The sequence below is a fragment of the Erpetoichthys calabaricus genome, chromosome 15 (genome assembly GCF_900747795.2).
Source record: "Erpetoichthys calabaricus chromosome 15, fErpCal1.3, whole genome shotgun sequence".
Lineage (NCBI taxonomy): Eukaryota > Metazoa > Chordata > Cladistia > Polypteriformes > Polypteridae > Erpetoichthys > Erpetoichthys calabaricus.
The window spans coordinates 5,535,811-5,560,694 of NC_041408.2; the positions used below are offsets into that span (position 1 = coordinate 5,535,811).

At 41.2% G+C, this 24,884-nt stretch overlaps 1 protein-coding gene across 1 annotated transcript in view; it reads right to left on the bottom strand.

Moving 5' to 3' along the window:
• Positions 1–24,884, bottom strand: part of LOC114666239 (1-phosphatidylinositol 4,5-bisphosphate phosphodiesterase beta-1) — a 550,124-nt gene that overhangs the window by 206,760 nt on the left and 318,480 nt on the right. Inside the window, 3 exon segments of the mRNA XM_051919279.1 lie at positions 1,411–1,464; positions 4,048–4,127; positions 20,232–20,372. Of these exon segments, the coding sequence (XP_051775239.1) occupies positions 1,411–1,464; positions 4,048–4,127; positions 20,232–20,372 (275 nt within the window).

Consider the following 24,884-nt stretch of genomic DNA (forward strand, 5'->3'; position numbering starts at 1 on the left):
ATTATTATTAAACCATTATTTGGACTTTTACCTGGTGTCTGACGTCTAGTCTGAGGGTTCAAGGGGTCACGGAGACCTCAAACTATCACAATGGATACGATTAGAGTATGTCGGTTGCATGAATTGATTCACGGGTTCTATTAGGTGTAATAAACTGACACATTTTTGTCTATGTTGATAAGATTATGTTTAGATTTAGGAAATCAGTTCATCGGTTGCATGAAGTGATTCATGAGTTTTTATTAGCTGTTATACACAGATATTTTTGTGTTTAGGGATATGGTTAGGGTAAGGGAATGAGTTTATCATTAAGATGAAGTGATTTGTGGGTTCTTACAAAGTGTAATAGACTGGCACATTTTTGTCTATATGGGTATAGTTAGGGTTAGGGAATTAGTGAATCGTTTGCATGAATTGATTCACGAGTTCTTATTAGGTGTTAGACTGACATATTTTTGTGTATAGGAATATGGTTAGGGTTAGGGGTAGGGAATGAGTTGTTCATTGGGATGAACCGATTTGTGGGTTTTTACAAAGTGTAATAGAGTGACATGTTTTTTGTCTTTATGGATACGATTAGTGTTTGGAAATCAGTAGGTCAGTAGCATGAATTGATTTGCAGGTTCTATTAGGTATTATAGACTGACACATTTTTGTCTATATCGATAAGATTAGGTTTATATTTAGGAAATCAATTCATCTGTTGCATGAAGTCATTCATGAGTTCTTATTAGCTGTTATAGACTGACATTTTTGTGTTTAGGGATATAGTTAGGGTAAGGGAATGAGTTTATCATTGGGATGAACTGATTTGTGGGTTCTTATGAAGTGTAATAGAGTGACACGTTTTTGTCTATATAGGTACAGTTAGGGTTAGGAAATTAGTTCATCGATTGCCTGAATTGATTCACAAGTTCTTATTAAGTGTTATAGATTGACACATTTTTGTCTATATGGACACGATTAGAGTTACGGTTAGGGACTCAGTTCATCAGTTGAATGAATTGATTCACAAGTTCTTATTAGGTGTTATAGACTGACAATTTTGCATATACATGTCAATACATGTCAATATTTTTCAAAACTGAATCACAATGTTTAATCACAGTATTAAATAATCACTACATTATTTAATCATGACGCAACTATCATTCATCCATCCATTATCCAACCCGCTATATCCTAACTACAGGGTGACGGGGGTCTGCTGGAGCAATCCCAGGGAACACAGGGCGCAAGGCAGGAAACAAACCCCGGGAAGGGTGCCAGCCCACCGCAGGCAACTATCATTCATTAAAACCAAAATAAAAACAAAATTCTCAGTTAATCACAGCATTATTGCATTATGGCCCAAACATCATGATAATACTATTAGGCGCCTGTTATATCCCATTCCTGCTGCCTACTTACTTTTTAACAGGAATACGTCCCTCAGGATTCAGCAACAGTTTTACTCTTGTGTATCTGCAAGGAAGACATATCAAAAGAATTCATTTTAGAATGGTGGATATCTTTAAAACTTATAATATGGATATAATTAAATATTTCTATATATTTAAAACTTTGTTGGATATGAACTTTAGTCAGATGGGCCTCAGCCTTATCCAAATGGCCTATTTCTTGAGATCAGGTGAAGTGAGGCTTAGGAGAAAAGACTGTGCTGTGAATTGTTAACACTTGGGCATCGTGGATCCAGGGTTCTCGGTTCAGATCTCAGTCTAATAGTCACAGCAGTGGAGTTTGCATGTTCTCCCTGACTCTGGATGCTGTTTTCTTTTCCAAGAGCTGGAAGTTTCCTCCATTATCCAAAGTTTAGTAAGTGTTGGGTTATCTAATGGCAAATTATCTTCATGTGGGTGTGCAAGTTAATCTTACATTATAACCCGGATGTGTTCCTTGTCTTATGTTTATTTTCCTATTTTTACCTTCCTTGTTTATTCTGAAAGTATTGTTTTAAATGTTTTTTTGTGATTCCTCGATTCTGACCAGTGTCCCTGACCCCTGCCTCCGAAAAGCACCTCCTTAGCACGATGCCACCACCATCATACTTCACTCTAGGCATGGTAATTTGGAGACAATGAGCAATGCCTGCTCTTCACCAGACACCATGTTTGACGTTCTGCCCAAACAGTTCATTTTCTGTCTCTCCTCCTGCCCTCAGAGTCTATTAAATGCATTTTACTCAAGAGAAGTTTCCATCTGGCTGCTCTACCACAAACACCTGACTGATGGAGAGCTGCTAAGATGGTGGTCCTTCTGATACATTTCTCCCTTCTCAGCAGAAGACTTCTAAAGCTCTATTAGAGTGACCATTGGGTTTTTTTTGTCACCTCCTTCACCAAGGCCCCTCTTGCCTGGTTACTGAGTTGGCCAGATACTCAAGTCTAGGAAGAATCCTGGTGGTTCCAAACTTCTTCCACTTCACAATTATTGAGGCTGCTGTGATCTTGGGCACACACAACGTTATAGTAGTGGGTTTTATCTCCTTGGCCTTATCTCTGCCTCACCATAATTTGATCGCCGAGGTCTACCAAGAGTTCCTTAGTCTTCATGGCTTGGTTTTTGTCCTAACATGCAGTGTGAATGGTGGGACCTTTGATACACGGGTAGGCATGTGCCTCTGTACTGTAAACTGTCCGGTCAATTCAGTTTATCACGGGTGGAGTCCATCCAAGTTCTAGAAACATCTCAAGGAGAATTAAAGCAAACAGGGGCACCTGAGCAACAATTTGGAGGGGCTGAATACATCCAGAAATGAGAGCTTTCAGTTTTTAGATTTTTGAAAACATTTTCAATCCTTTCACTTTGGGGGAAGATCAGGGTTTTTAAACTCCGGGCCTAGAGGGCCGCAGTGGCTGCAGGTTTTCATTCTCACCTTTTTCTTAATTAGTGTTCAGTTTTTGCTGCTAATTAACTCCTTTTACATTCATTTTAATTGACTTGTTTTTTTTTTTTTTAAGATTTGCTCCCCTGAATTTCTGCATCGTTCCTCTGAACGTTCATTTCTTTCCTTCAACAAAAATGAAATGTGAAGTGAGGGAGCCAACAAAAGACCAACTAAGTCAGGGCCTCAAACTCCAACCAATTTCACTCCAACTAGTTGCTTAATTGGGTGCAGATTCTCATCGTTAATTAAAACCCGTCCTTGAATTCCACGGCTTGTTGCTGCTCTCATTGTGCAATCGCAGACATTTCTGAAATTGCTGATTTTCTCTTTCTGTTAAGATGTTTTGTGGACCTGAGCAGACCAACGTTCCTGAGACTTTCATCTTTCTTTATTTTCAGATATTGTGTGATGGACACCAGTTGTTTTGACTCATTTTGTATCTCATTATTGTTTGGCAGCTAGTTAAGGAAAAAGAAACCATTAAGGGGGTCCGAGTCTTCAAGAACAAGTCAATTAAAATAAATGGAAAAGGAGTTTATTAGCAGCAAAAACAGGTCACTAATTAAGAAAAAGGTTAAAATAAAAACCTGCAGCCACTGCGGCCCTCCAGGACCGGAGTTGGGGACCCCTGGTGTAGATTGATAGCAAACATATCCATTAAAAATGAAATCTACAACACAATAAAGTATGCAGAAAGTGAAGACTTTATGGATCCCCTCTATTAGCTGCTTTCTTTAGAGTTGAGTGGAATACGATAACAAAGGAATCACCCAAATCGTAACCCCCTACATAAACTCCAAACATTGCAAATTTTTAAATACTCGGCCATTTTCAGGAGTTTAGAGACACTCACAGTGGGACTACAGCTTAACTCTAGTGGTATCAAACACAACACCTGATGGGACCTGATGGGACCCCCCAAACACACACACTCATACCAGGCCAGTTTTTACAATTGACAACCAACCTCATTTTTATGACTTTTGTGAGAAACTCCACCCAGGCATTAACACTACAGGCAGTGAGATTTGCAAACCGGACCACCGAACAGGGAGGCAGCTGCCCCAACTGCTGTGCCACAATGTAATTAAGCATCAATGTACTTATTTAATGACAACTATCAAGCATGCCAGGCATGTTTTAGAGGAGCGTCTACTTACGCTTTTTCCAGGGTGTCTTCTCTGGACATATTTTGGGCCAGAAGGTTCGTTGCCAGACCAAACAGCTCATCTGCCCACTCCTGTGTGAAGACGAATAAAAGTTTACTTAAGCTGCAATGAAACAACATGAAACCTTTTAAAAGCTGAACTACATCCAGGGAAGTAATACGATGGAAAAAAGCCAAGGACATCTGGACAAGATCTACACTTGCAGAGGTTTAACTGACGACACATCTTGGATGGGCTATGTGTGTCCTCCTGGTAAACATCATTCGTTTAAGGAGTGCGGGTAATTAAAAACCATCGTGAAGTGAAGCTCTGATGAAATCCTTAAAATATGAGAGGAATGGTGGCAAGCATGAAGTTTTGCCTCACGGGCAGGTGGCCTCAAGGAAAGGCCTGCTTATGCACCTTTTTATTTGTACTAACAGGAAACTCAACCATTTAATCTCTCCATTTTCTAAACTGGCTTCATGTTTTATGACATATAAGGGACATCAGAATCCGGTGAGTAAAGAAAAGCAACAATATCTGTTAATTAATTTACTACATGTCATCAGGGCTGGCACGGTAGTGAACTGTGCCGAGACCTCCCAGCTCCATCATCCACAGTCAGTCAATAAATGTTCATTTTATAGAGTGCCTCTCACAGAATGCACCATTTAAATGTACTTTAAAAAAGCAAACAAGGGTACACTAAAAAAAAAAAATAAACAGCAAAGGCAAGACCTCAGCTCAGACCCAGGGCTGGGAAACATGTGGAGTTACCGGACCCTGCAATGGACCCAGCACCACGTCCAATACTGGATGCTGCCTCATGGCCACTGCTGCTGGGAGAGCCACCAGCTCCCCTTGACTATCGGCTAGATAAAAAAAAAATGGAGGAATGGAGAAATAAACTTTAAATTATCCCTTTGTGAGTTAGTGAGTTCTGTGATGGAAATGTAAACCTGTCCAGGAATGACTCCCATTTTAGGATAGACAGTGACTGCCTATGACCCTAGGTAGGTAGGTAGGTAGATAGATAGATAGATAGATAGATAGATAGATAGATAGATAGATAGATAGATAGATAGATAGATAGATAGATAGATAGATAGATAGATAGATAGATAGATAGATAGATAGATAGATAGATAGATAGATAGATAGATAGATAGATAGATAGATACTATAATATAAATACATATATAAAATGGCACTATATTAAAGAGATACACAGGTATGAATGTCACTATATTATAGGTATACATATAATTATGGAAGGTAGTATATAAAAGATTAGTTATATATGAAAAGTTATATATAACACATAAAACATGAGATACTGTGGTTTTCTTCCATTGTCCCAAACATGTGCAGGTAACTTGCAGTGGTCAGTCATGATCCTGCGAGTCATGAATTACGATGGGCCTCAGTAATGGCCTCTTATTATCCTGAGCTAACAGAAAGATTCCAGACCATTGCCGAGGAGATACTGCTTCTGATCGCTGTGAGGGAAAAGCTTCATGGTGATGTCATCCGAGCTGTCCCTTCAGCTCCACTATCCTGCACAGCACTACACTCCACTCCACTCCACTCCACAGTGCAAAGCCAGCTGACTACGTCAAGTGTATTGCCTTGTACTCACACCATGAGTCATCTTTGTTCACATATTTGCACTGTGGTAACTGTCATAAGGAACTTGCTAACCTACAACATTTGGCTTATAACTGATATCAAAAGCAGTTTCTTAAGATTACATGAGATCCTCCGAGCCTTGGCCTAGCAGATGCTGCATCTGAACACTGTGAGCGGCATGCCTCCTGGTGCAGCCCTCACCATCATGAAAAACACCACACTACACCTTTCTATAGTGTAAAGCCAGCTGACTATGCCAAGTGCATTGCTGTGGACTCACACTGTGCGCTGTTTCAGTTCACAGATTTGCAGTGTGGTAACTGTTGATGGCCAACCGTCAACCATAGATTACAAAGCCACTCCGAAGCAATTTCTTATCAGACTGAGATAATAGGAGGATTCTTGGTCATGGCCCAGCTGCTTCTGAACATTGTAATCAGAGTGCTCCCTGATGACATCAGCAGAGGTGACCACTCAGCCCCCACCGCCCTGCACACCACATCCCCATAATACCTTTGGGACAAATGAAGATCTATCTATTATATACTGCTTTTCCTATTTATCTATCTATCTATCTATCTATCATATAGTGCTTTTCCTATCTACCTATCTTTCTATCTCTAATCCTGCCAACTACGCTATCTATGTACTATTATATAGTGCCTTTCATATCTATTTATCTGTCTTTTTATCTATCTAATCCTGCCAACTATGCTATCTATCTATCTATCATATAGTGCTTTTCCTATCTACCTATCTATCTCTAATCCTACCAACTACGCTATGTACTATTATATAGTGCCTTTCATATCTATTTATCTGTCTTTTTATCTATCTAATCCTGCCAACTATGCTATCTATCTATCATATAGGAAAAGCACTATCTACTTATCTCTAATCCTGCCAACTACGCTATCTATGTACTATTATATAGTGCCTTTCATATTTATTTATCTGTCTTTTTATCTATCTAATCCTGCCAACTATGCTATCTATCTATCTATCATATAGTGCTTTTCCTATCTACCTATCTATCTCTAATCCTACCAACTACGCTATGTACTATTATATAGTGCCTTTCATATCTATTTATCTGTCTTTTTATCTATCTAATCCTGCCAACTATGCTATCTATCTATCATATAGGAAAAGCACTATCTACTTATCTCTAATCCTACCAACTACGCTATCTATGTACTATTATATAGTGCCTTTCATATCTATTTGTCTGTCTTTTTATCTATCTAATCCTGCCAACTATCTATCTATCTATCTATCTATCTAGCATATAGTACTTTTCCTATCTACCCATCTATCTGTAATCCTACCAACTACGCTATCTATGTACTATTATATAGTGCCTTTCATATCTATTTATCTGTCTTTTTATCTATCTAATCCTGCCAACTATCTATCTAATTATAAAGTGCCTTTCATATATATCTATATACATCTATCTAGGCCAGATAACCAAAAAAACTTTAAAATAGTATCTCAAAGAGATAGTGGGTGAACTCAGCTGCTTTGATGGACTGAATTGTCAAATTTCTGTTCTTATGGTTTAAAGGTGCAGATCAGAGCTCAGTCCCATTCTATAGTTTCCACCAAACACATTCTGCCTGACATACAAATGAGGCAATGTCAAACAGTGGTAAAGAGCATGGGGTTCAGTGGAAGATGTAATTCACAGAGAGGAGGCAGCGCAGACACAACACCCCAATGCAGAGGAGACAAATGGCAAGTACTACCTTTGTCCAAGATAACGAGGGGCATTCAAAACCAAAAAGGCATCATAGTAACATACCAGGCTTAAATTAACAATGGAATTCAAAGCCAAGGTGAAAGGTTTGGATCAAATCAGCAATGGGAAACACCTGGAAAACTGAAGTGGGGGCAAAACAGAAGCCTACAGGAGTACGAGGAGACATTAAAAAAAAAAATAAAAATAAATCACTTTGTAAAGCTAAGTCATCATGTCTCATTTAAAATAATCACCCTGGAATTGCACAGACTTTCAAGTCGTTCTTAATGGTATAAATTAACAATAAAGATAAGCACCTCGTCATCTCATTACTGAAACCGTTTGCTGCTGTGAAATTACACAGAAATGAGCATACATGTAGCAAACCACCCACACTGGAATTTAAATGGGATCTGAGGTTCCACCTCAGCATGTTTTTCTTAGACGTGTATGGTGGCACTGTGCCCTCACAGCTCCAGGGGGGTTCAAATCCCTGCTCAGTCGTGATCCATGTGGAGATTGCACGTACTTCCAGTGTACATGTGGGTGTTTCTCCTGATATTTTTCCACCCACATCCCAAAGACGTAGTGACAATAAACTGGATTTATTAAGGTTAATTGGTCACACCCATCCATTTCATAACCCACTTTTTCTAGTTGAGGGTTGTGCTGTGCCACACATGCATGTCAGAGGGTCACCCTCAGAGTTCCTCCTAGATATGAAGTGTTGAAGCAGATTGGGCAGCACGGGCCCCCTCAGCCCAAAAGAAGCCACTCAGAGTCTCAGGACAGGTAGCAGATCAAGCTTTATTCTAGGGTGCACAGCCATAGGCATCTGTTACATTTATTACAATTCTTATCATACAAGCCATTATTCATTCTCATCTGTCGCCTATCATTTCACTGCTCTAATCTTGCCTCTAATTAATTCTACTAATATTTCTTAGCAAAGGTAGTGTCAAAACCCCTCTCTGTCCATCATTTGTGTTTGGCGAGGCCTCTCCTTACCCCCTACTAGTTACAGCCAAAGAGTTCACATTCCCTCTGTAAGTGAGGGGTCCATCTTTCTCCAGCTCTCCTGCACGTCTAACTGTGGCTTAATGAACAATTGTGGGTTTCTAGCTCATGCAGAATAACAAAAAATATATAGGCATAAGCCTTTTCAATCAAAACTTTTACATCTTAATACTTAGTAAAATATAGTGTCTACTTTTCTCTTATAATACTTTTCCAATATGTAGAGATTACCAATTTTAAGAATGCAGTGGAACCTTGGATTGTGAGCATAATTTGTTCCGGAAACATCCTCGTCATCCAAAGCACTCGTATATCAAAGCGAATTTCCCCATAAGAAGTAATGGAAACTCAGATGATTTGTTCCACAACCCAAAACTATTCATATAAAAAGGATTAACACAAAATATAAAGTAAAAATACATAAAACAAATTAACCTGCACTTTACCTTTGAAAAGAATCGTGGCTGGTGTGAGGAAGACGAGAGGAGGAGGAAGAGGAGGAGGGTTATTGTGAAGGATGACTTTCACTGTAACTAACGGAATCCCTGCTATCTGTTGGCTCACAGGAATTTTCTTCTTTTCATGCGACTTTAACAAGAAGCCTCTCCAATGACAGTCGCTTTTGCCTGAAGAGTCACTACATTTGGACGCAAAATAAAAAAAACGCTTTACGCACTGTAAGGTTTCTAAAGTCTTTTGGGATTCCAACCAACGGAATGACACGCTGAAGAGCTCCCTGAAGCAACCGCAAGCTCCCAGCGCTGTAGAAGTTCACCGTAAAAGCGAATCCGAAAATATCGTGGACATTCTATAAATGCTTGCTGTCGATGGGTGACACAAGGAGCATTATAAATGCAGGGCACAGTATTACTTGGCCACTAACCTGGGCATGACCCTGCCTGACTGCTTCAGTCTGTGTATAGGAGAGCGGCAATAAATAAGAGTGCTGTTCCCGTGTCAAGCTGAATATGTGAATTTCCCCTTAATAAAGTATCTGTCTATCTAATCCTGCCAACTACGCTATCTATCTATCTATCTATCTAATCCTGCCAACTACGCTATCTATCTATCTGAAGCTGGTGTTGCTAAAGTACTGAGACTCAGCTTCATGTTTTGGGGACTCACACGTTACAACACACACATGTGGTCACCATGCTATAGTAAACAGTATACGCTCGTACGGATGTTGACTATATGAGTGAGGCACGTCGACTGAGACCAAGAATGGGAGATGATTACCCACAATCCCGCAGCGAGAGAGAGAGAGAAGAACCATCAGCTCAGTTGTGATCACGTGACGCTCAGCAGACAAAGCGTATACATACTACTCTTGATATCCATCTGCTGTCAAACATTCTGACCTGTCAATGTTTACACATGTCTTAAACAACTATTATCATACACTGATCATTTCTCTATTATCCATATTTATTTATTTATTTATTATATTACATTTCTTTTGACTATATTTATGTATCTAGATTGCAAATACCATACGTTGTGTCAATGTTCATATTGCTTACTACACGTCAATATTGCTGCTACTTCTTTGTCTTGTCTTTGCACAATGTCTTGTCTTGTTTGTGTTTTCATTTTAAATTTAAATTTTAATTCTATTTTTAATTTATTATTTGCATTTCATGTTGTTACACTGAGCTTCACAATTTCGTTTATCTGTATACTTGTATATGGTTGAGATGACAATAAAGTTCAGTTTGACTTTTGACTACTCGTATTGCAAGACTTTACTCGTTTATCAAGTTAAAGTTTATTCAGAATTTTAGCTCGTCTTGCAAAACACTCACAGACCAAGTTACTCGCAATCCAAGGTTTTACTGTACATTTTTCTATAGTAGTTCCACCCCAGAACAAGAGCGGGCGCTGTCGCTAACATGTCTCGTCTTCTTGTTTCCTTCACAGTTCAGAGAAACCGCCCAATGAGAGCAACTGACTCTGCCCATTCCAGTCCATGGGACTACAAAAGTGGGACTGCCCAGAAGGAGTCATCACTTCTCATCCAAACACCCAGAACAGAGGAACTTCTTGATCACATGAGACCAAGATTAGAATTGTACACGCCACGTTAAATTGTTGGTGACAGTTTTTGTTTCATTTTCAGGCCATCGTGTGTGTGTCGCTTGTGTTTGTTTAAACGTTTAAGTAAACGGGGCCAACTGGGTCGGCACCCCAAAATTTATTGTCTGTTGAGTTAACAGCCTATCCTGACAACTTACAGCTCAAGGCAGGAACCAACATCCAAAAGACACATTGCAGCTGCTTATTGCAGCAAGGCCAATGATGTAAAAATGTTATAATAATAATAATCATAATAGTAATAATTACAAAAACCTTTTGTGAGCAGCATGGGGAGAGAAGCTGTCACACAGTACCAGAGATTCGTGTTCAGTTGCCGGTCCTGTCACTTCATAGTGTGTCATCACAGGTAAGGCAGGAAACAAAATGGCTGCCTCACAGTCAGGTGAATTAATCCCATTTATTCTATTTATTATTTTACCAAATCATCATACAACTTAGCGATTATCTTTGACATTCATCTGACTTTAAAAACAAATGTTGCGGCACTATCTAAAGTCTGTTGTTTTTGTCAGCTATTGAATATTAGAAAATTAAGACAGCTTCTAAATCAGAAGGATGCTAAGAATTTAATTTGTGCATTTATTTCAAGTAAGACTGTCCACTGCAATAATAATAATAATAATAATACATTTTACTATAGCGCCTTTCCCATTCTCAAGCTTTATTCATGGGCAATTGAAACAGTTCTTGGTACAGACATTGAAAACCTTCTAAAGCGGCGATTATGTCAGGAGGCCCCGACCCCTTTGGCTCAATATAAAGAGGACAAGCCATATACAGCACATTCTGGATGTCTTCAGAACCCTGGACTTTTCTCACATTTTGTTATATGGCCAATCACTTCAATTCAATTTATCCCCCCCTCCCCCCCCACCAAGAACTTTGTGTTGTCAGTGGCACAGTGGTTAACCCTGCTTCCTGAAAGCGTGACGTGTTTAGCAGCCATTCTTCCGCTGGCGTATTTCTGGTGACGAGACTCGCATTTCTCTGTTATTTTTTGACTAGTTACTCTGGCTTGCTGAAAGATTCGTTTTGATTCCTGGTTAAGGAACTTTATGGCGGCGTTCTTAAAATGTCTTCTCCTGGTCCATTAAGACATTGTTGAGTAAGCGCACGTGTGAACTAAACCCATTTACATTACGCCGATTTTGTTGTGTTTCATAAAAAACGTGAACAAATATTTCAGTGCATTTCAGTTTAGCAAGTCAGGGCATTTTATTTTCCAGAAGGTGACTGAAGAATAAATGAAAATAGAACCTCAGAGGCTACAAAAAAAAAAAAAAAATGCTGTTCCCGGCCAAATGCAAGTAATTGATGATTTGCTAAGTGAAACTCTGGCACCGGTTTTTACCTTGGCTTCATATTACAGAGGACTTCCTGAGCAACAAATTTAACAGAAAAGAAGCAAAAGCTGTAGCGTTTGTTCTGTTGATACCTAATTACATGTGCGACTCTGACTCATGACTTATTAAACTAAACTGGGGCAATTAGATGAAGACAAAATGCATAAAATAAACATATTTAGCATTTTTTAAAAGCTAACAAATGATAAGCATCCATCCATCTATTCATTTCATTCCTTTTTTCCCCAAACCCGCATATTGGGGAAACTGCAGCCCATCCCTGGACATGGTGGCAGCCCATCACAAGCTGGTCACACACAGACATCAGGGGTCAAATTACAAACGCCAGTCCCCCTAACGTGTTCATCTCTGGACTGTGGGAAGAAAACCATGAAGACACGGGGAAAAATGTGCTATTTTTGCCCATCATTGTCCTCTCAATAGCCCATAATGGCAATGTGACTACATATTTTCAGAAAGGTTTGCAAATTTATTAAAAAAATAATAATAAAATAAAAAAATGAAATTTCTAATTTTAAGCTGGGGGCTCGTTCTGGAACCAACTGGCAATGGAGGCGGAGCTCATGCAGACAGACTTGATTATTATTTTACATTTGGGGCTAAATGACTCCCGTTTTAGGATAAACAGTGACTGCCTATGACCCTGGATAGATAGATAGATAGATAGATAGATAGATAGATAGATAGATAGATAGATAGATAGATAGATAGATAGATAGATAGATAGATAGATAGATAGATAGATAGATAGATAGATAGATATCTATTGCCCTTGATTACTGTTTGTCTAATCATGTTCCTTTGATGGTGACACCTGGTAGGTTGTTGAAAGCTTAAAAATAAAAAGCAATTTTAAGATACCTGAGTCATTTTCTCCCTTTGTGGATCTCCAGCTACATACATAGATTATATATACACACACATATTTTATCTATCTAGATATTTTATAGATATAGATATTTTATAGCCAGGAGAGTCACTAATGGGGATATACAGTACAGACATGAACATATTTGTTGGTCCCCTTAAAACTCAATTAAAAAGTGCTGTAAGCTCCCAGAAAAGTGACGGAATGACAAGCATTTGTCCCTTCTGCAACTGTGTGCTTTTGAGATGTCATCGAGTAAAGCAAATCAAGTGTGACAAGAGATCAAGCATTGCTTCTTCTACGAAGGTCTTCTAAAAGAGCCTGGGCACATTTGTTGGAACCTCAAGAAAAAAATCCTAAATAATTGGAATTGAGTGATTTTTCAAACTCGCTGTTTTCTTGAATTCGTATCACACACACGTCTCCAATTGTGCAATTTAAATGCAGACAAGTCATCACTCTGCTGTTTGGTGTCATCGTCTGTCCTCACACTGAACATGGACCAGAGCAAGCAAAGGAGAGAGTTATCTGAGGAGATCAGAAAGAAAATGATAGACCAGCATGTTAAAGGCAAAGGCTAGATGACCACCACCTCCAAGCAGATCGATGTTCCTGTGATGACAGCTGCAAATATTATGAAGAAGCTGAAGGTCCAAGGGGTTGATGCCAACCTCCCCGGACGTGGCCGCAGGAGGAAAAGCCGACTCCAGAATGGACAGAAGGATAGTGAGAATGGTAGTTAAAAAGCCAAGGACATCGTCCAAAGAGATTCATGCTGAACTCCAAGGTCAAAGGCCTATCAGTGTCTGATCACACCATGTGTCTCATTTTGTGTGACAGTGGGCTCAATGGAAGAAAACCCAGGAGGACTCCACATAAGAAAGCCAGACTGGAATTTGCTGAAATGTATATTGACAAGCCACAATGCTTCTGGGAGAAGGTCCTTTGGGCAGGTAAGACACTACTGAAGCTAATTGGCAAGTCATACTGTTCCATGTCCAAAGACGAAAAAAATGAAGTGTCCAAAGAAAAAAGCACCAGAGCAACTGTGAAACATGAGGGAGGTTTGGTGATGTCTGGGGGCTGCTTTGCTGCATCTGGCATGGGGTGCCTTGAGTCTGTGCAGGGAACAATCAAATCTCCAGACTATCCAGACATTCTGGAGTGAAACATATGGCCCAGGGTCAGAAAGTTCGTCTCAGTCACAGGTCAGGATAAGGAGCCAAAACACACAGCACAAAGCATCCAAGAATGGTGAAGAACAAAACATGGGACTGTGCTGAAGTAGGTCTCTAGGAGCCCTGATTTGAAATTCATCAAACATCAATTGCAAGAACATGCACTCTGGAGAAGACCCCTTTAAACCTGACAGTTTGCTCAGGGCGAGTGGGCCGAACAACCTGTGGAGACAAGTGCAGATGTCTCACGGAGACCTCCAGGAATCGCTGGTGTGCTGGGAGTGCAAACTCTAAAGGTTGGGCAACAAAATATCAGCTTAAGGGTTCCATCGATTTTGTCCATACCATTTTCATCTGTATTCCATCCATCCATCCATCCATCCATCCTCTTCCGCTTATCCGAGGTCAGGTCGCGGGGGCAGCAGCTTGAGCAGAGATGCCCAGACTTCCCTCTCCCCGGCCACTTCTTCTAGCTCTTCCGGGAGAATCCCAAGGCATTCCCAGGCCAGCCGGGAGACATAGTCCCTCCAGCGTGTCCTGGGTCTTCCCCGGGGCCTCCTCCTGGTTAGACGTGCTCGGAACACTTCACCAGGGAGGCGTCCAGGAGGCATCCTGATCAGATGCCCGAGCCACCTCATCTGACTCCTCTCAATGCGGAGGAGCAGCGGCTCTACTCTGAGCCCCTCCCGGATGACTGAGCTTCTCACCCTATCTTTAAGGGAAAGCCCAGACACCCTGTGGAGGAAACTCATTTCAGCCGCATGTATTCGCGATCTCGTTCTTTCGGTCACTACCCATAGCTCATGACCATAGGTGAGGGTAGGAACATAGATCGACTGGTAAATTGAGAGCTTTGCCTTACGGCTCAGCTCCTTTTCACCACGACAGACCTATGCAGAACCCGCATCACTGTGGACACTGCACCGATCCGCCTGTCGATCTCACGCTCAATTCTTCCTTCACTCGTGAACAAGACCCCGAGATACTTGAACTCCTCCACTTGGGGCAGGATCTCGCTACCAACCCTGAGAGGGCACTCCACCCTTTTCCGGCTGAGAACCATGGTCTCGGATTTGGTGGTGCTGATTCCCATCCCAGCCACTTCACACTCAGCTGCGAACCGATCCAGAGAGAGCTGAAGATCACGGCCTGATGAAGCAAACAGGACAACATCATCTGCAAAAAGCAATGACCCAATACTGAGTCCACCAAACCGGACCCCCTCAACGCCCTGGCTGCGCCTAGAAATTCTGTCCATAAAAGTTATGAACAGAATCGGTGACAAATGGCAGCCCTGGCGGAATCCAACTCTCACTGGAAATGAATTTGACTTACTGCCGGCAATGCGGACCAAACTCTGACACTGATTGTACAGGGACTGAACAGCCCTTATCAGGGGGTCCGGTACCCCATACTCTCGGAGTTCCCCCCACAGGATTCCCCTGAAGGACACAGTCAAACGTCTTTTCCAAGTCCACAAAACACATGTAGACTGGTTGGGCAAACTCCCATGCACCCTCCAGGACTCTGCTAAGGGTGTAGAGCTGGTCCACTGTTCCACGAGTAGGACGAAAACCACACTGTTCCTCCTGAATCCGAGGTTTGACTATCTGACGGACCTTCCTCTCTAGGACCCTCGAATAGACTTTTCCAGGGAGGCTAAGGAGTGTGATCCCTCTGTAGTTGGAACACACCCTCTGGTCCCTCTTCTTAAAGAGGGGGACCACCACCCCAGGCACTGTCCCTGATGTCCATGCGATGTTGCAGAGACGTGTCAACCAAGACAGCCCTACAACATCCAGAGCCTTGAGGAACTCCAGGCGTATCTCATCCACCCCCAGGGCCCTGCCACCAAGGCATTTTTTGACCACCTCGGTGACCTCAGTCCCAGAGATGGGGGAGCCCAAAGATATAAAAAGTTTTTGGAAATATTCGAGACAACAACGTCTTTCATTATCGTTCCACATGTTGTATGCATTATGTTTGACAGAAGGTGGACATTTCCAACATACTGTACTCCCTAAGACCTGACAGAACACGAACCCTTTGGGATAAACCTTCAGAATCCACTTAAATAGCGCCGAGATAGGGTGTGAAAAACGAGCAGAACTTCTCTGGGCACAAAACGGAAAGTTGAAAAAGTAGCACTTAGGTTTGACCCCTTTAAAACAAGGCAAGCTCAACCGACCCATAAAAAGAGAAGAACGTCAACGACAAACACAAGAGAAATACGGCGAAAATTTAATTCATAACAGAATGTCAAAATATGTACACTCCGGCTCACATGTACAAAACGCCTGCCGAAAAGTACATTTGTGATCTTAAAATAGCAAAAACCTCTGTGACTCACCTACTGTTGAGATAATAAATAGTTACTAATAATTTATTTTGAAAGTCAAGCAATAACAGCAGCGGGAGATTTCTTAAATGAAAGGAGCAAATTAAACTGGAAAGCTGTCGGTTTTTATTGAATAATTTGATATTTATTTCTGTTTGTTATACAGAATCTCAGTTCCAGTTTCAGAATTCTGTGCTATATTTAGAAAACTACAAAAGAAAAAAAAAAACTTACACAATGAAATTTAGCCCTCTGATGTTCCTTTTACCAGTTAAAAAACAGGCCATCAAAACTCAGAGGGCCCATCTCCTAGGATTGAGAGGAGAGTCACTACAGATAGAGATAGATAGATAGATAGATAGATAGATAGATAGATAGATAGATAGATAGATAGATAGATAGATAGATAGATAGATAGATAGATAGATAGATAGATAGATAGATAGATAGATAGATAGATAGATAGATAGATAGATAGATAGATAGATAGATAGATAGATAGATAGATAGATAGATAGATAGATAGAGTAGTGGACAGGATTAGATCTGAAGTTTTGAAAGGAAGAATGGTCCATAATCCCCCCTGAATGTCGTGAATGTAACACATTATTTGAAATACCTCTGAGATGTATGTTGGGTGATATTTCCATTGCCGGGTTTTATTTTTAAAATTTTCAGATATTCTGCTGTCATTGGACTAAAGAGATTTTGTAGGGTGGGGATCAGAAGCAGAATGCAAGACTAAGAGAAGCCAACGTCATAACCAAAAATCAGACTTCACCGTTGCCACATTAAGAATACTAATCAGAAATCAAAGGTCCCAATGTCAAAAAGAAAGGTTTGTAAACTAACAGAATTTCAAAAAGGAAGAAAATACATTAATGGCACTACATTTAAATAAAGGTTGACAGAATCTAAGAAGCAGGACGAGCACCGATGGTAGATGTAAGGCAACAGATACCAAATATCAAGTATATTTAAAATGTGTTCCACTACCTGCATTCAACAAGTGACATACTGTACATCCATCCATCCATCCATTTTCCAACCCGCTGAATCCAAACACAGGGTCACGGGGGTCTGCAGGAGCCAATCCCATCCAACACAGGGCACAAGGCAGGAACCAATCCCGGGCAGGGTGCCAACCCACCACAGTACACACACAAACACACCAAGCACACACTAGGGCCAATTTAGAATCGACAACAAGTGACATACACTTGTATTAAAATAATACACAACAAAAAACATCACAATAAACGTGCAAGGATTAAAAAAAAGACGGACGCCTGTAATGAAACCCTGACAGAATCACACCCATGTGACCTTGAGAAGGGTGCCTGTCGAGAAGACATAGGAGGGGTTAACGTGAGGACTGCACACTTGCCTGCCCTTTTATCAGATGCTTCGCCAATCATAAATTTAATCTACCGCTGGAAGACTAGAAATTTTTCACCCTCCACAAAATGGCTTTCTACTTGGATTGCACGCTTGAGTGGCAATTAGCACTGCTGTCTTGGAGCGCTTGGCTCCCAAGTTCACATCTGATTTGTGAAGTGAGGCCGTGTGGCCTTCCTCCGGGTCTTCTAGCTCTTTCCTCTCAGTTTACAGACATGCTGCCGTGGTATTACTGCAGCTTAATTGGCCCGGTGTGCGAACAGGACTGTCTCCCATTAGCATAGCTAATTAACATAATAACAGTGTAATTAAGATAATAATTAACATCAAAAACTCTTGGGAAACTATTGCCCTGGGCTGGGCTGATAGAGATAAAAGCAGAGAAAAGTGGCAAGGTCGGCAGCACTTTATGGATGTCCAGCAACCAGATGGAATAGGAGCGCACCCAAAATCAAAATCCAGACCCCCAAATCCACCCATCACTGCATGCAGCACAAACAATTAAACATAACAGCTCCTGGATAATAGACATCTCCAAAGACACAAGGTAAAGTGCGTTACCCTCAGTCATAGTGAAGTAATAAAACGTCACATTCTCATTCTGTGTATTCCAGCACAGGGTCAAGGGGATCTTAAACCCTATCCTGACAATCTGGGGGAAAGGTATGAAATTGTTCTGAACAGAGCAGTGGGGGTCCAGTGCTCATAATGAGAAGAAGAAGAAAACTAATACAAAAACAGGGAGAACATGCAGATTCCACATAGTCAGAGATCAGAAAGAGAACCGAGTCCAGGTCCTTGGAAATATGAGGCAGTGGTGCTGATCGCTACACCACACTAAAACAGAAATATTTACTTGGGCATCCATTGATTGGTTTTCTAAAACCATGGACCAATCCCAAAATCCCACCATGGGATTTTGGGTAGCAGCACACAAGATAGGAACCAGCCTTGAATGGGATGCCATTCTATTGGGGTCCTCGTTGAGATTCAAAACCACACTCACTCATCCCTAGCCCAGTTGAGAGCTGCCATTAAGTTTATTTATGCTTTTGATTAGGATGTGGGAGGAAAACCAGAATAACTTGAAGAACACAAATGTAGGCACAGGGAGAACATCCAAACTCGACACAGGCAGTACCCCAAATAGGATTCAAACCCAAATTCATGAAAATGGATGGAAACTTCAGCAGCTTTGTTTACAGGGGTTGTTTGGTACCATTCATCTTTTATAGAGGAGACCACTTGGGATCATACATTATTTAGAGCAGCAACTGGGGGACTATACATTGTTTAGAGGGGCCATAGGAGATCACACATTGTCTAGAGGTGTAACAGGGGATTATAGATTATTTAGAGGGGCCATCTGGAATCATGAATTGCATAGAAGGGGCTGTTTGGAATCATACATTGTGTTAATGGAGTTGCTGGGGATCATACGTTGTTTTTAAAGGAGCCTTTGGGGATCATGCATTGTTCAGGGGAACCACTGGGGATTGTGCATTATTGAGAGGGACCGTTGGGGATCACACGTTATTTAGAGGGACCATTGAGGTCATACATTGTTTAGAAGGGACCGTTGGGGTCATACATTAATTTGAGTGACTGTTGGGGTCATGCATTGTTTAGAGGGATCATTGGGGTCATGCATTGTTTAGAGGGATCATTGGGGTCATGCATTATTTAGAGGGACCGTTGGGGTCATACATTATTTAGAGGGACCATTGGGGTCATACATTGTTTAGAGAGACTGTTGGGGTCATACATTGTTTAGAGAGGCCATTTGGGATCATGAATTGCATAGAATGGCCTGTTGGGGATCATATATTGTGTTTAGGGGGTCACTGGGGATCAAACGTTGTTTTTAAAGGAGCCTTTGGGGATCATGCATTGTTCAGTGGAACCACTGGGAATCATGCATTATTTAGAGGGACCACTGCGGATCATACTTTGTTCAGAGGTGACATTTGGATTCACGAATTGCATAGAAGGGGGCATTAGGATCATACTGTACATTGTTTAGGGGGTTGTTGGGAATCATGCATTGGTCTCAGGTGCTGTTGGAGAGCATACATTAATTAGAGAGGCCATAAGAGGTTGAGAAGAGTTACTGAGGAATATACATTATTTAGAGGGCCATTGGGGATCATAAATTGTATAAAGAGGGTTGCTGGGGACCATTCATTGTTTAAAGGGCAATTGGAGATCATTTATTGTATAGAAGTGTTATTGGGGATTATACATTTTTTTAGGGGCCATTGGGATAATGCACTGTTTAGAGGGGCCATTGGAGATCATGCATTTTATAGAATGGGTGGTTATGGGGTCATACATTAATTAAAGGAGCCATTGGGGATCATACATTGTTTACAGGGACTGCTGGGAGTCACTCATAAAACATAAACATGAGTGGTCAATCAGAGGTCCACTCTTCGTGACACGCATTACACCGAGGGTCGTCTCCAGTGCCCTACAATGACACATGCAATGAGCACCTTTGAAGAACGAAAGGAAATTGTTTGATTTCTATGAATAAGCACCGAGTATAAACCAGCAGACGTACCTTTGCAATGTCCTCTTGAAAGGCCATGAAGTTTAGATAAGTGATGTTGACCAGGTCTGGTCCACAGACCACCGTGAGCATTTTATTCTCCAGTCTGCCCCCCTGGTTTCCGACATCCAACAGTTCACGGAGTTTGGCATCCTGGGGAGAAAATAAGAGAGCAAAATTAAAGACTGTGCGCTTTCAGAATTTTAGGATGTGATTTTTTTCAAAGAGCTTAAGACGGCATGAGTAATAATAAAACAAATATATGGATATTATGAATATCATTACTTTTCTGTTATGATCAGGGGCACTTGGTGGCATGAGGTCAGTGGAAAACCGTTAACTGACCAAGACCTCAGATTACAGCAGGAGCCCCAACTTTCTCAGATTCAAGGACCAAAAGAAAGATAGACAGAGTTCATCACCCTGGGCAATCCAGTTCTCAGTTCTACCCAGAGAAATGGGTATGGAAATCCTGGAGGAATCATTCCGGGACCATTCCAGGCTCTAAGAGGTCTCTCTCTGGTCCTTTCCAGAACTGTCCATCTTCTGTTCGATTGAAATTCTACTGGATGCCAGCCCCTTTATAAAAAATAGATCACTGTCTTGGTTGTGCAATTGTCCCCCCCGGGGGGGCTTATTATATAATGGCGTAACAATACATTCTCAAATTCACATAATCCAATTCATAATCTTGGGGGCTGGAGCCTCTCCCAGAGTAGGAAATCCCTAACGTGATATTGGATTAAGCATACGGTCGCCCTTTGTGGCAGGAAATCTAATGTGGACGCAGGTCTGGCATGAAAATTCCACACCGACGATGACCAGCTTTACTCAGAAAACATGCAAAAATGGCAAAAAAAAAAAAAAATACTCCAAAGTATCAAAAATTTTAAAATAACGCAGTATTTACAAAAAAACGAAGGATTACAAAGAAAACAAAGTCACTACATTTCTGAATAACAAAAGTAGGAAGTGCCAACACCTCAGCGGCTCCAGTATGAGAAAAGTGACAACCTGAACAACTGGAGTGTCAGGAGGGCCTGCCCCCCTGGGCTCAACATACGGATAACAAGAAAAATAAGTAACACAAACTACATTAGAAGAAGGTGATAAAATCTGCGTTACAAAATGATTAACAAAAGGAATACAATAATTAAAAAACGATTTTGCAACCTAAATCGCAAAAGAATTAATACAAAAACGCAAAAGACTGAAGGAATATAAAAAAAGCTATGGAGGAAGCCCCGGCACGACCGTAACGGCCATCATTTCTGTTGTGAATCTCCAGCTTACTTTAATTACTTTCACTTTTCTTCTGATTTCTTGTTAACGTGGCGAAGTGCACTAGGAGTCCACGGCGCGGCTCAAGTTTGACGGGCATGGGAGGGTATCACTTGAGGAGCTGCGTGGGCGCGGTGTGTGCGACAGGGGAACCAGATGACTGCTTGCTCACATGCAATTGCGATCGACTCAGCTGTTCCTCATCGACATTCCACAGGATTTAAGTCAAGCTCCTGACCCCACAAAAGGTACAAGGCGTCCGAGTTGGACAGAGGCGAAAATAAAAAAAAAAAGGTGGGAATGGAACGGAAAGATTGAGAACAGAAAGAGAGAGAGAGGAAAAAAGGGAGTAAATCAAGAGAGATGTTTGTAAAAGAATGAAGAGTGAGATCAGGAGTGAGAGTCGGGGTGGTACACAGGGTGCCCCCCCTCCACTGCGACTGAGAGGAACGGCTCTGCCGGGGTGGATTATACATGCTGAACTCTGGGGGGCTTTGCGGACCATCATGTGCACGGCAAGAGATTGCGATGGGGGCGGTGAAGCCAGGCTTTAGGTGTCTTGAGGGGGTACTGGCTGAGGTGGCTGGGACTAAAGCTGTTGACTGAGAATTATTATTATTATTGATTGTGCCTTCATGGGCACCGCCCCTTTGCGTACAGCTGCTATGGCGGTTGCTAGGGGGCGTGGGCTGTGCAGTGCCGTGAGACGCCATGACGTTGCCACTGTTGAACGTGGTGACACCACTCAGTCATCTCACTAGAACTCTGAGCTCATACCTTGCATTTCTTTTTTGTATTTTTCTCGCTGTAGCCCCCTGGTTTTCCCCTTTCACTGTGGAAATTCTGGACCACCATTCAATTCAATTCATTTAGGCCGTTCTTTTGGTAATGTGCCTCGGGTCACCTCTTGATCCATTTTCAGAAAATTCTCATATTTTTGGTAAAAATCAGAACAATTAGACTTGGGTTTGGGTGAATCTTAAGGCAGCCCACCTGTAATACTAGGAGTCCTCAACGTAAACAGGGAACGACAAAAGGCAAATTTACAGGAAGAAACAAACAAAGATATTTACAAAACAATTAACAGGTGTGTGAATGTTGGACATCTGGAAAGGATCTTTGGGTAAGCCGCACTGATGCCACGGAGAATGAACCAAAAAGAAAATTAAATTAGGCTAAAGACCTGAGGAGAAGCTCCGGACGGGAATCAGGATTAACGCTTAGCCTGCAGTGAAAGCTCCTCTGACTTGATGTGCTGCTATCTGACAATCCCGTGGCGACTCCTTCAAATGTCGAAGACTGTTTCTCTCTGCCTGTCCGGGCGTTTGCTTTAACAAATCTTACAAGTTGTTTGCTTCAAAATGACCTTGACAGGCGCACATCGAGCTGCGGTGCCCTTTGCTCCCACGCAGCTCACTGTCTTGGGCTGATTGGCAGCTGCTTTGTTCTGTCTGACCGGGGAGCGGACTCTTTTGTTTTTTGCCAGCTCTTTATATTGTGTGCGACACCCGCTACTCAAAAGAAGCATCGAAAATCCGGCAGGCAACATTTTTCCTACTTATAAGAACAAATAATGTGACACAACATACAAAGGAAAGTAAGAGTTCAGACCCCCGCACTTATTGTTGGTGTTGATTCCATTTTAATTGGATAAAATTTGCAATTGTTGCCCATCAGTCTACACTCAATAACCCATAATGCCAAAGTGAAAGCATGACCTCAGAATGGGTTTCTAATCTAAAACACAAGAAAGTGGGCAGAAAGGCAGAAAGTGAAGGGGTCTGAATGCTTTCAAGATTGGCTGTATACAGGCTGGAGGAAAACAATAAATAAATAAAAAATAAAAAGGTAGCCCCGTGTAGAGCAAGAAGCTCAGAGCTGCTTTTACCAGCAACAGACAGAATCAAGTGAAGAAGGCCCTATGTGGATTTGATTTCATTTTGTTAGTTCTGTCATGTGTGAGCTTGCAGGAAAAAAGACACGGCATGTTCAGTGGAACAGCTCACTTCCATTGTGACGCTGGCTCCCTCAAGTTACCACGCCAGGGATTCGTGAAATACATAATTCAAAAAATGGTGGCATACTGCTAGTTCAGTGAGCAATGCACCACCATTAAGGGACTCTATTGTCTGTTTGCCTGACATTGTCACTGACATAACAGAGTACATCAGAACAAGTCTTAATAAGTTGATCAAACAATTATTACAAAACAACGGGGTGTAACGAAGGCCATGGCAGTGTGTACTCCATAATTTGAAGGTTGGTGGTGGTGTAAACCAAGAGATCCACATAGATAGATAGATAGATAGATAGATAGATAGATAGATAGATAGATAGATAGATAGATAGATAGATAGATAGATAGATAGATAGATAGATAGATAGATAGATAGATAGATAGATAGATAGATAGATAGATAGATAGATATCTAATCCTACCAACTACACTATCTATCTATCTAATCCTACCAACTATGCTATCTATCCATCTATCTGTCTAATCCTGCCAACTACGCAATCTATCTATCTATCTAATCCTACCAACTACGCTAACTATCCATCTATCTATCTAATCCTACCAACTACGCTATCTATCCATCTATCTATCTATCTAATCCTACCAACTACGCTATCTATCCATTTATCTATCTAATCCTACCAACTATGCTATCTATCCATCTATCTATCTAATCCTACCAACTACGCTAACTATCCATCTAGCTGTCTAATCCTGCCAACTATGCTATCTATCCATCTATCTATCTAATCCTACCAACTACGCTAACTATCCATCTAGCTGTCTAATCCTGCCAACTATGCTATCTATCCATCTATCTATCTAATCCTACCAACTACGCTATCTATCCATCTATCTATCTAATCCTACCAACTACGCTATCTATCCATCTATCTGTCTAATCCTGCCAACTACGCTATCTACTTGTCTAATCCTGCCAACTACGCTATCTATCTATCTATCTATCTATTCCTACCAACTACGCTATCTATCCATCTATCTATCTAATCCTACCAACTACGCTATCTATCCATCTATCTGTCTAATCCTGCCAACTACGCTATCTACTTGTCTAATCCTGCCAACTATGCTATCTATCTATCTATCTAATCCTACCAACTACGCTATCTATCTATCTATCTATCTAATCCTACCAACTACGCTATCCATCTATCTGTCTAACCCTGCCAACTACACTATCTATCCATCTATCTATCTATCTAATCCTACCAACTACGCTATCTATCCATTTATTAAAGTATCTATCTATCTATCTATCTATCTAATCCTACCAACTAAGCTATCTATCCATCTATCTATCTAATCCTACCAACTACGCTAACTATCCATCTAGCTGTCTAATCCTG